The 12786-nt window shown below is 41.8% G+C and overlaps 1 protein-coding gene across 1 annotated transcript in view; it reads left to right on the plus strand.

Moving 5' to 3' along the window:
• The window catches only part of SPOCK1 (SPARC (osteonectin), cwcv and kazal like domains proteoglycan 1), a 504908-nt gene that overhangs the window by 238190 nt on the left and 253932 nt on the right, over positions 1-12786 (plus strand). Inside the window, exon 3 of the mRNA XM_049786017.1 lies at positions 5885-5930. Within this exon, the coding sequence (XP_049641974.1) occupies positions 5885-5930 (46 nt within the window). The remainder of the gene's footprint in view (positions 1-5884; positions 5931-12786) is intronic.

Here is a 12786-nt window from a genome sequence, read left to right on the forward strand (position 1 = left end):
CTGGTGGGTTATTTATTGAAAGAGCAGAGCAACTGACATTGTTATTTTCTAAATCATTTTGTCTAAGGCCTGCAGGACTTTATACCAAATGTCAGACCAATTTATCAAAGAATCACTCTATTCAGGAAGAAAGTGAGTTTTGAATCTGTGTATAAACAGGCACCCACCTGTCCTTTTCTACACACCAGCAACAATTTTGGAGATTTCACAGGGATAGAAAGATGTTATATATAGTTTGGATAGGGCTTATTCTGCATTGAGGGGTAATGCCTTGAGGGACACACATGTAAAATCCTTTTCTGCTCAGGAGTAACCTCTGCCCAGGTGTTTCTGGGAGAAATATCCCTGGGAGGTGCTGATGTAGATTTTAGTGCCCAGTTGTTGGTGAATGAACTTCTCAAGAGTGGGGTTAGTGAAGGAAGACTGGAGATGGTAGGTGTCAGGTCCCTACTAACACTGTCAGTTAGTTATGACACATCATTGAGGCTTTTCATGAGTTGTTAATAGGTTATGGACAGGACAGGCCTGGGTGGGAGAAGACAGACTATGCCTCTTGCCCTGAGGTATAACCAGAAACAACTCAGCAAAGAGGTGGGCATGTGGGAAGTGATTTCCTTCCACAGAAATGGAGTTTTTCTGGGCTGAACTGATAGTAGTGTATAAGCTACTCTAGACACCATCCTGAGCAACTTATATGGCCCCTAGAACCCACCAGAAGTGACCCCTGAGCATAGAAATATGAATAAACCTATTAAGCACTCTGAGGTGTGGTCCCAAGCAAACAGGAAGAAAACAAAAAGGTAAAGGTTATTTTATTTCTCCCCTATAGCTTACTTACCAGGAATTTACTTACTACTAAATTAAATAACCATCACATGTCCTTTTCCCAGTGGTGTCTGTTAGCATCTTAAATATGCTCTTCCTGCCCACTGACCACCCCTTCTTGTTCTCTCTAGCCAAGTAGTGTGAATGTTTATTGAATTTCTAGTTAGCCTTGAATACCTTTTAGGATGGATTACTTACAGCCCCTTAATTGACCATGTAAAGTGAGGCAAGCACAGGCCAGGATCTACAGGCTCCACTAGACCTAGCAGGGATTTTCCCTGCTGTGATTCCTGTGCTAAGGGCTGTGGAAGACCTTATAGAGGCTGGCCAGTCTTCCTGTACCTAATTCTCCTCTGCAAGTGCCTCTCCTGTTCATTCCTGGTTGAGACAAATGAGGCTGCCATTTGCTTTCTAGGCTGGTAATTTGTATTATTTTAGGTGATCATCAGATGAAACTGCAGGTTCAAACAACTTAGCTAAAATATGCATGAAGGGGAAATGATCTGATCCTTGAGAGCAGAGTGTCTTTGATCTGTGGTATCTGAAACCATAAGGTATATAATAAATTACATTGTCATCTTCTTATGTGGTTCAAAAAGTCATTTCCACTTCCATTCCATCTCTTCATCAGAGTCTGTTGGGAGCTGAAATCTACCCCTCCCCAAAGGATAATCCCTAGGGAATACTTAAGCCAAACTCTGTCAGTTATTTGGAGACTGAGGCACTATGGAATAAAAATTCAGGCTTTCATTTAATATGCATACAACCTACAGACGTTACAGTTAGTTATGATCATCCAAGATGAAGAGATCACCCCATTTGTATTTATAGCAGGAGTATTTTGCAGCATTCTGTATAGATTTTGAGATTTTTATGGGAAGATGTATTATAGAGAGGAATGTTGCTTGACATATATAACATTCATATTTTATTGACATATAATGATAAATATTATGTCCTTACTATATCATATACAAGAATATATTGTAAAATTATATATTTTAAACATATTTTTTTCATAAATGCAATCAAAGTAGAATATCTCAAAGAAGTTAGAAATCCAGAATTACAAATTCCTTTGAACTAGTCATTGGGTGCCACCATTTTACAGGATCCTTCCCATGAGCCTTTCCTTTCTGGGTAGGATATTTAATTTGTAGGTGAGTTGAAGAATCTGGTCTTATCTGTGTTTAAGCCATAGCAAACTCTAAGTATTAGGGCCATGGTCCTTTACAGACACATTCTTCTCTGAACCAATACTCACCTCCTTAGTCCATTCTACATGTGGAAGCATGTACCTCATAGACTTTTGGGGTTTTCTTGCAGTGATTCTGCATGCCCTTCAATTCTTAATGACCTTGGATACCAGTCAGTGTATTCTAGTTTAGGACTCTTTCAAAAGTATATAGTTTTTTTTTTCCAGATCTTTGTTCTGAAAGCTGGATTCATCAGATCCACCTTTGAGCAGTCTTATGATGAGGCTGGGCTAGGTAGACTGTAGAGACTGTCCCCTGTTCTGTGCAGTTGAGGCTGGAGTAGTGATACCCAAAGATCATGGGTTTAGGTGCAGATGAGCCCAGTCCTTTTTCCATCCTCATTTCCCAGACAAAGCCATGTGCAGCTGAACAAGTTCTAAGTGTAACCAATGGCTGTTTAGATGCTCACCTTTGTATTTTGATGTAGGTCTGTAGAGATAACTGTTGAAATAATTCTTAGAAACTGCTCTTAAGAAGTTCTCCACTAGAGGATAAAATTATTAGCCAAGAGGCCAATTCATACTGAAACACCACTCCTGGCCAGTTTGGTCCAAACCTCCCATATGCCTTCCAGCACAGTATGAGTCATATAGGTGGTAACCTCTTGCAGCCAAAAGGAAGAGCAAAGTCGAGGAACTTTTCTGGAATCTTGACCAAGCTCTGGGGTCCATACAGCAGGGACAACCAGGGAGAGAGAGCACAGAGGAGTGTTGGTGGGGCAACAGTTGTAAATTTTTTGGAGACTGAGAACTTGTAGCTTAGGAAGTCATAGACCTCTTTTAGAATAATTTGAAATAAACGAAATCTTTCTTTAGATTGAAAAGTAAAGCAAAATGAGGTGGGAGCTTCTGGGCCTTGGGCCCAGGTTTTAACAGTGAGGCAAGGCCCTGGTTTTGATAGTGAGGTCAGGCCCTTGTCCCTTAAGCCAGTGATCATCAACTGGAAGCACTGGCCTGCACATATAGACAGGCTGAAAACCACTGGTCTACCACATTGATTCTAGTTGCAGTCCATGGACCATTGTGTAGGACAGGAGCTTGTCCACTTGCAGGTGTGCAAAGGACAAAGAAAGTTGCTTTAATTATCCTGATGTGAAGTGGGAGCTAGGAACAAGCATATTTATAGCAGGAATCCATCTAGAAGAGACGTTCATTTTGTTGAAATGTCACCTATCTGAATTTGGATTCTGACTCATCAGAAATACATCCATGTCCCCCAGCCCCACCCCTTACTGTTTCTATTCTCAAGAGGAAGAGTAAATTGGTCAGTATGGACAAGCCAGCTGGCCTGGCTGTTTATGTAGGCTGGTCACACTCAGCTGGTACAGGGTACCTCACTGCAGCAGTGCCCATGGATGATTCTCTCTGCTCACCTGTTCTTGGACCATCCCTCAAACTTCGAGGCCTAGAGCCCCAACTCACTTTTATAAACTAGGCTCTCTGATGTTTTTTTTCTCAATTCTACAGCTCCAAATAAGATACACCCAAGATTTTAGCAGCACCAGGCTCATTGGCTTGGACAATCTACTTTTATAAGGCAGGGCAAAGCTATCAGCATGAAGAATCATTTTTCTTCCTGGTTTGGCCTTGCCTGGCAAGAGGCTCTTTGAAGGACTTGTTTTGCATAATGAGCTTTCACTCAAGGTGTACTTTCACATTTTGGCAGCAATTAGGAAGGATTATTATATTTTCAGTGGGTTTAAATATTCTGAGGCAGGTATCTGCTTTAAGAGGTTTTTATATCTAAAACTATGCTTTTTTTTCCCTACGAATAAAAAGTAAAAATGGCAATTACTGTTAACCTGGGAAAGTGACAAGGTTCAGAAGAATGCTTCTGATTCCATCCAAGTTTTCAAGTATGACAAAATCATTAGGGAATATTCAGTTCTTGAAGCTGGCTCAAACCTTTCTTTGACATCAGAGAGAATGTGGCTTGTGGAATTAAAGTGAAGAACTTGTCTTTGGCTCCAGTGTTTTTCTGCTGGACAAATGTCCTAAGCTCCCAGGGGCATTCATGTATTAGAACAGCACATTAAATTAAGAAAATATTTTATAAGGTTCTACATTGTCATTCTCTGAATGTAAAGACATAGATGAACCCTAAGTACATGTTTTATTTTTCCTGTGGTGGTGCAAATGAGTTCATAAAGGACTGTCTTTTTCCTTGCTCTTGTTAACAGCAGAATATATTTTAACATACTTGTGCATAAGGCTTAAGAGTATCAGGGCCATTGAACTGAGAATTGGGTGGTAAAACTCCCACCTACCTTCCAGCTATTATTGAATCATTTACCATTGGTTAAATAATTTGAGCCATATAATTTAGAAGACCAACATTATATTTGAAATAGTAAGTGGAGGTATATGGTGGATACCTATACACAGAGATTGCTGCAAATGTTTTAAGGATATTTTATGGTATGGACCTCAGAGACATCCTAACCAGATGGGTGAGAAGTCAAATTATGCTACAAAATTGAAGCCAGAGCAAAGTGGGACAATTCCTTGGAGTTAGAAATAATTTAATGCAGATTCCCCAGGATCCAGAGGAATCCTCTGTTCATCTTTATTCATGTTCTGCAAAATGGAATCACTGCCCAAGAAGCAATATGTTCTGATTTTACTCTAAATCCAGTTTCCTAAAATCTATTTAAGGGCTTAGGTGAACTCAACAAGGCTCTAATAAAGCCAGGTAATTGAACGGCACAGAGACTGATGAAATTCACAGGAGATGGTGTCGAAGATAAAATGCAGCAGGAGACAGCATGGACAATAATTTAAACTAATTGTACACTTTGATGTAAATTACCTTCTCAGGAAGAGAGATTGAGGCCTCATTTTGGATAGTTTGCTCAGACTGTGGCATTCAGAGTATCTGCCAAAAACTCATGCAGCAAATAAATCATATGGATATATTCGAGAGGAAATGATCTGAAAAGGATAGAAAGCCTAAAATTGTCCTGGGGTCATACCTTTGGGTGAAACCCCTCTACCTTGAAAATACGGCATTTAGCTGCCAGAATAAATGTGCCAGTGAACAGTGGGTGTACATGGGCACCCATGACAAAGGAACGAGAAAACAGCAGTGTTGTAGAAGGACAGCAGTATTAGAAGGAGGGGGAAAGTGAATGTAACTGTGCAGATATGAGGGACATGCCAGAGACTTAGATCGTAGCAATTGCAAGTCAATGGAGCTTTTCAGGTAGGTGCATGCAAGACTCAGGAGTCAACCAGATTGGCCCCCACCACCATTTTTTTTTTTAAATTTCACACACTTAAAGCAAATTACATTAAGTTGAATGTGCTTAATTCTAAGATGTAAATGGCACTCTGCATTTAGGTGTTGGGAAACTGAAACTGTGCACCACAGTTACATGTCTCCATGTAAAAGAAATGTTGACAGTTGAATTATCAGCTGTTACAAGCACAGAGTCTTAATCGTAAGTGAGAGCAGTGAGGCATCATCCCTTGCCATATAATTGATAGCAAATACACCTTGCACTTAGGTGGTGTCTGCACTTATCTGTCAAACCAAGAAGAGCAATACTGCTTCCATATTAGGTAGAAATGTTTTTATACTTCCCACTGTTTGTTTAATCCATTCACTCTAGTAAGAATTTTAAGAGTACATATACATATGCATATACATATATTTTTGAATTGCATATTGAATGTCTGGGGAATGATTTCTAAACTGCTTTATCCTAGTTGTAAGAGAGGGGTGGTGAGAAGGCAGATATTGATGCAATAATGCAAGAATCCAGATATTTAACCTTTGCTTTTTATTTTTTTTTCCTTATATAGGATGATTATTTCAGAAACTGGAATCCCAACAAGCCATTCGACCAAGGTAAAGGATGCACTATTTCTTGCTGCAGATTCTATAAAACAGTCTGTCTTGTTTTTCTTTTCTTGCATGCTGAACCCTCACAAATGCTAACTAGCAGTGCCATTTTACTGGATTTGGGATTGAATTGACCTGAGTGATAGAAATTGTTTCATCAAACAGGGAGTATGCTTTAAATCTGAGAGTATGCTTTACAACAAATTTCAAAAATGTTTCTTTTTTTAATTGACCTGAATAATGATTGTTTGGATTTGCTTAAAAATATCAACCACAAAACCCCACCCAACAAAAAATAATGATCAAGACTAACCTGGGGCTGACTGATTGCTTTCATTTATGGAATACTCCGTGTCAAGACTAAAGTGCTCCATCCTCATGAGCCATAAACACTTTCTCTGGGAAAGAATTAAAATGGGGAGGACTCTAAGGGCACATGTATTTAATTTGTTCACTAACTTTATCATGGTTTTGAAATAGAAGCTTGTTTCAGGAAGGGCTCATCTACCTCTTGGACTTTAAGATTGGTTCTCAGAAATGTCTTTGCATTAGCCTTAGTAAGTCTAAACTCATCAAGTCAGGGTAAACCACCAAGTTCTCCAGAGGATTATTCAGGACATCACATAGGACATATCTGTTCCCATTGTGGTCTGAGTACAGCAATGTTGGTGGACTGTATTTCTGGGAAACATGCACAATCAGTGTGTGGAGATGTAGAGAAGTCTGGCTGATCCCAAAGATTCCAACTTCCAAGATTCACTTTTTTCCTATAGCTGCAGTATTTAATACAATTGTGTTGTTCAGCTTGACACAAAAATGACAGATGTTGACTTGTATGTAGCATGGTAGCACTTTTCTCATTCTGCCTGTCCCCTTGGTTTTCTGACTACATTAGTCTTCCAAGACTTGGCTTTTCTTATAAGGTGAGTTGGCACCATGTGAAGTTAGCTATGTTTCATTCTTTGTTCTTTATTTGTTTCTTTTCAAATACTCATTGGCTTTCTATTGTGTACACAAGTACCCAGCCAGATCCTTTGAATGAGTGGAGAGGAGTGTGGGGTCAGCTCTGGAGGACCTGAGTTTGTACTTAGGAAGATGACTCTGCTAGCCCTTGTATCAGTGTCCTGTGGTATAGGTGGACATGGGAAGTTTGTGTCTCAGGACAGGAGAGATCACAGGCACCTATGTGGTGTGGCAGAGTGCAGGATGCTTTCTTTTAAAAAAACATTTATTTATTTATTTAGGTTTATGGGCCACACATAGCAGCACTCAGAAGTTACTCCTGGCTCTGTGCTCAGCAATCACTCTTAGCAGGCTCGGGGACTATCTGGGAATTGAACCCCTGGTCCATCCTGGGTTGGCCACGTGCAAGACAAATGCCCTACTACTGTGCTATCACTTTGGCCCCAGGATGCTATCTTTTGGATGTTCTGTCTGAGCTGTACTCACCTTACCAATTTCCAAGGAAGCATTTTTGCAACTCAGATAGTGACCCAATCACTGCAGAATTTTCAAGAAAAGCCTTTGAAGGTACTGTAATTTAGAAATGTTCCCTTGGAAGTACTCTACATTTCTGCAGGTGTCATTAGAAAGGATAGATCTTTAAATGAGAAGTATACTCATAGATCCAGAGCAGCCCATTCAACTGGGCCAGGAAAACCCATCCTCCTGCCCAACGGCCTTCCTGGGCTTTCACTTTAGAGCATTAACTCACTCATACATGCAGTGAAATCATTCTTTTTAGTCCATATCCAGAAACTTTTTTTTTTGGCCATACCCAGTGATGCTCAGGGCTCTGGAATCATTTCTGGCAGACTTGGGGGAGCACATGGGATGCTGGAGATAGAACCCAGGTTGGCTGTGTGCAAGGCAAACACCCTGCAAACAACCTACTTGTACTATCGCTCCAACCCCCAGAAATATTTCTTGTCTTAGAAGGCTCAAATGTTGCCTGAATGACTGCCCAGGATTCCTCCCAGAGATGACATATTCTCAGTAAGACCCATGGAAATGGACTTCATGAGGTGGACACCATAGAGAGCTTCCTGTGACCCAGGAAGACTTTAAGCAACAAAGAGAACATGAGGCAGTTAAACCTCATTACCTAAAAGTCCAAACAGAGACATTTTCTCTCCTGGAACCATATAGTGCCTCTATTCTGCCACTCCCTGTTTCCTCTTTCTTCCCTCTTTCTAGTGTAGACTTGGAAACTGGATCTGCTTTAATAACCAACACCCCTCCCCAACACCCCTCCCCTCCAAAACAACATGACTTTATGGGGGATAATTGAGGATCTTAGCAGGAGAAGCTCCACTTTGTACCTCAGGTGTAGTTGCTATCTGCTATTTATACAGAGTCATGGGGACAGCAGGCTGAGCTTGAGAATAGCCTTCCCTGGAAATATCAGCCCCAGCAGATGCCATCAATTACATTGTGTGCTGCTCAATAAAAATGGAGGTTACTATATCAGCGCTGACACCACTCGGTGAAATATAAGCCACCGGCATGGAAGATGTGGGCATTTCATCTTCCAGAAAATAGGAGATTTGTTGAATTCCCGTGGAAGTTGACAGCTACTGCAGATGTCCTTTCTCCTCCTAAGTTGGGAAAAGAATCAGAACTCCATTAAGGTGGTTTTGCATCTGGCAAATGTGTTAGTTGGTAGGAATGATCTGGATTGAAACACAATTGAGAATTTCAGGGGAGAAAAATTGGCCTGGGCTGGCCTGGGCTGGGGTGGGCTGGCCTTCTTAAAGGAGGAGGGTGTGACTGAATGAAATTGCAGGGGTGGGGAGTGGAGTTTGTGGGACAGGGCCAGAGTAGGGGCAGGTAGTTAAGCAAGCCACAAAGTGTGAACTTTTATTTCCTCGGCAGACAGATGGGGAGCCAAAGTGTGAGTAGAGGAATGACACAGGGAGGCGATATTTTTAGAGCAGCAGTTTTCAACCTTTGCAGTCAGGGACACCTCTTGAAAGGGCACAGTTTGTTGACTCAGCAGAAACTTATGACAGACTTGTTAACTGGTTTTCTGCCTGCAGGATTCGGGGGTAACTTCCTGACCTTGGTTTAGTCTGTTCAGTAGCTGGTCCATTGAAATGTGGCTCCTGGTTGTCTGTGGGCTGGGGGGAAAAGGTAGGGCTGGGCTCCCAGCACACTGAAGGTGGTTCTGTCAATGTGCTCAAAGATATTTACTGAACTTTGCACAATGGGGCTTCCAGGATGAGCACTTAGTATGTGATTGACTTCACTCTGGGCAGTGAGAAGAAAGAGCCTCACCTGGGGGGTCTCCTCGGCCAAGCTGAAAGTGTCTTTAACTTGTTATCTTTCCGCAAATCATTAACGCTTCTGTCAGAGGACTATAATAGCCATCAACTTCAGGCTATTCTACAAAGAATCCTTTCTAAGGTTCGGGTTAAGTAGAATATCCTTTTTGATTGTAATGATTTAATGCCAAATCTCTCTTCACAGAAGGGACGGGTGGGAGTTTGGTGCAGAGGGAGAGATGATTAAATCCAGGGAGAGATTTTCTTGATGAAGGGCATTCAGGTGCCCTGTGGAGATAGGGGGTGCAAGCACAACCACTGGGGAGGATGCCAAGCAGGCCTTGTCTTGCGTGAGCAAGACAAAGGGAGCCCAAGAAGAGACCTTGGCAGGACAATGGTTGGGGCTGGGTATGAGTCCATAGGTTTGGGGTGTACCTCAGTAGGCTCCTAGAAATTCTAGAAGTTGGTTACTAGTAGTAGATAATTTTGCACAGTGGTGCTGGTCAGACGTCACTTGGTTAAGCTAGTGAGGCCCTTCTCTGGAGAAGGGTGTTGATAGCAAGGAAGTTTCTCCATAGGGCCCAAGGGGAAAGGGAATTGATGGAGCTATGATGCTCTAGTAAAAATTAAAATATGTAAATTTGAGGTTCCACATATTAGGGGGTGATTAAATGGGTCAGGCACTAGTGAAAGGAAGTACACTGGTGGAGGACATGATGCTAGATGGAATGTTTTATGTATGAAACTAGAATTGGTGGGGTGATTAATGTGAAGTGGGAAGGAAAGAGGTGCTGTAAAGGGAATCTACCACTTCCTTTCTCCTTACCCCCTTACCTATGGATGTATCTAAATAGATCTAGGACTGATGAAATGTGCAGAGAGCTTCATTCACAGTAAGTACTCCAAGTCCCACCAATGCCATTAGGCAGCCATCATGCTGCATCTGATGTCCACTTCTTCTGCCTGGCACATGAGTTCATCCCCACCACTTGATTTCTCAAGGAGCCATAGACTCAGACTGGAGAAATTGCTCTTTGCAGGGAAGGAGAGTCAGCTGTAGATCTTGCCTGAGTTTTTCAGATCCTTGTCTTTCCTCACAGAAAAGAATTTTAGGGGCCCAGAGGGATAGCACAGTGGTGTTTGCCTTGCAAGCAGCTGATCCAGGACCAAAGGTGGTTGGTTCGAATCCTGGTGTCCCATATGGTCCCCCGTGCCTGCCAGGAGCTATTTCTGAGCAGACAGCCAGGAGTAACCCCTGAGCACCGCCGGGTGTGGCCCAAAGACCAAAAAAAAAAAAAGAATTTTAGGAGAAGCTGAGCAGCAAATAATAATAAAAATACAACAGATTTTATTTGGAGGTACTGAGGAAAGGGAGGGCAAAGATAAGAGAGAGTAATACTGAAGGGAAGGCACAGGTTTCTCCAAAGGCAGAGAGAGCCCCAGTACACATATATTGTTAAAATATGAAAGTGTGCATTTCAAGAGAGGAGATGCAGGCAACATGTTCATGAAGACACTATACTTATGATCCACAGTATGCATGTGTCCCTTCCTTTTTTCCAAGTTGATTTTTAATTTAGTTTCTCCTAAACCACCCCTCTGGGACTTTCTATCTAGGTAAGAGTCCTTTTGCTATGGTGGGTTGCCAGATGATGGTCTTCTTTGATATCTCTTTCCTGGCCTTTGCTCCTGCTGGAGCTTCTTTGTAGTGGGTCCAGTCTTCTCTGGACCTCCAGTGGTGCCAGGGTGAGACTAATATCAGAGTAACTCCTTCAAATCCTATCTCTTAGTTTTATTACACCTCAAGGGTTTGTTACCATGTTGTTACTTCCCTACTTGCCCGTCTTCCTCAAAACCTTACCTTCACTACTGTAAGCCACATGCCTAAAATTAAATTTAAAAAAATGCTACCAACATGAATTCTAACCAGTTGTTTCTAGCCCTTCAAAACAGCCTTGATTGGTCCTTTCTGAGAAAGAAAATGGAAGATTCTTCCACAATGCTTTTGTGTGGATAAAGGAAGGGGTGGTGGTGGATGGTTGCCTTTGAGGGTTAGGAAGGTAATTTGCACATATAAGCAATTCAGTGCGTCAGGATAAAACTCTGATTAACTGAAGATGTCCCAGAGTGATGGTGCACAGATTAATGGAGGTTTTTCTCCTGCAGCCGTAGTCCACTTGGGAAAGAAGCCCCTGATTTATTTGGGTGTGATGTTCCACTTGATGAAACAAGGCATTTTAGGAGAAGTGGCTGATGAGGAATTTATCATGAATCCATTTTTCTTTCTTTCTTATTTTGGGGGGTGGGGTAAGACCAGTGGGTTCTTTTAATGTGAAATAAATGAATGTTTTAGATAAAGTTGAGTTATTGGTTTAAGGGCTGTGTCTTTTTTCTAGAGTGAATACTAATCTCTCCAAATAGCCTAGCTGTGACTAAACCTCAGATGAGACAGGTAAGCTTCAGAGCAGAGTTTGAACTTGTAGAATTGATCTGTTGATGAAAATAAAGCCCAGTAAGTCAGGGACCAGCTCTCACGTGCTGTTCTCTTGAATAAAAGAGGAAAAGTCAAACCTTTGATTTCCTATTAGTATATCAGATCCTGACAAACTCCAACCTGACCCATGTCCTGGATTGTTTGGGGCCAGCGAGGGGGCACTAGTGGTAAGGTGTCTGCCTTGCAAGTGCTAGCCAAGGAAGGATGGCGGTTCGATCCCCCGGCATCCCATATGTTCCTCCAAGCCAGGAACAATTTCTGAGTGCTTAGCCAGGAGTAACCCCTGAGCATCAAACTGGTATGGCCCCAAAAAAAACAAAAAAAAAATCTTTACACTGCTTTCTTCCCTGTTGTAGTTATATCTGGGACTGGCACCCTATGGATGGGTTATGGCAGCACCTGTAATTAAGTTGAAATTTTTGAGGGCACCCCCAGGAAGCAAGATTGCACATTTCTAAAATAGTCAATTTTCAAAATTAACTATTTTAAAAAAAGATGAATGTGTAGTTTTGTATGATAGTCTCAAAAGAACTCCTAACTCGCCTTGATGAGGGATTAACATTACTGCAAAGAGAGCTCCTGCTTTGCATTTAGAGGGCCTTCAGACTTTTTCAGTGTTTAAGGAGCTATTCACCTTCTTGGATCCCCTGAGCTTCTGGCTTTCCTAGGTAGTTGGACTGGCTTGTGAAAGCATCTTGGTACTTTCTTCCAACTTTCCCTGCGATTTGGACAGGTTGCTTTCTCTCTCCTCCTTGGCCCTTTCCACATAAATCCCTTGACTGACCAGCACTAAGTAACAACTTTCATTCAATTTGTAGTTTCCCACCTCAGACATTCATGTCCACTCCCCACACCCAGTCTCTCTCTCTCCTACCTCTGTCTTATTTCTTGGCTATGAGAATAAAACCTTACTATTTTTTAAATTTCAGAGTATTGATTTTTAACTGTTTCCAGTCAATGCCGCCAGGAAAGACACAGGAAGCTCTTTACTCAAATACTGATGTGCTGGGCTCTACCTCCTTCTCTCTTCTTTGGAGTCAGAGCAAGTTGGAATTTTCTCATTCATCTCCACCTGCCTTTGACTTGTTTTCATAATCTGAAGCAC

The sequence above is a fragment of the Suncus etruscus genome, chromosome 14 (assembly GCF_024139225.1).
Source record: "Suncus etruscus isolate mSunEtr1 chromosome 14, mSunEtr1.pri.cur, whole genome shotgun sequence".
Lineage (NCBI taxonomy): Eukaryota > Metazoa > Chordata > Mammalia > Eulipotyphla > Soricidae > Suncus > Suncus etruscus.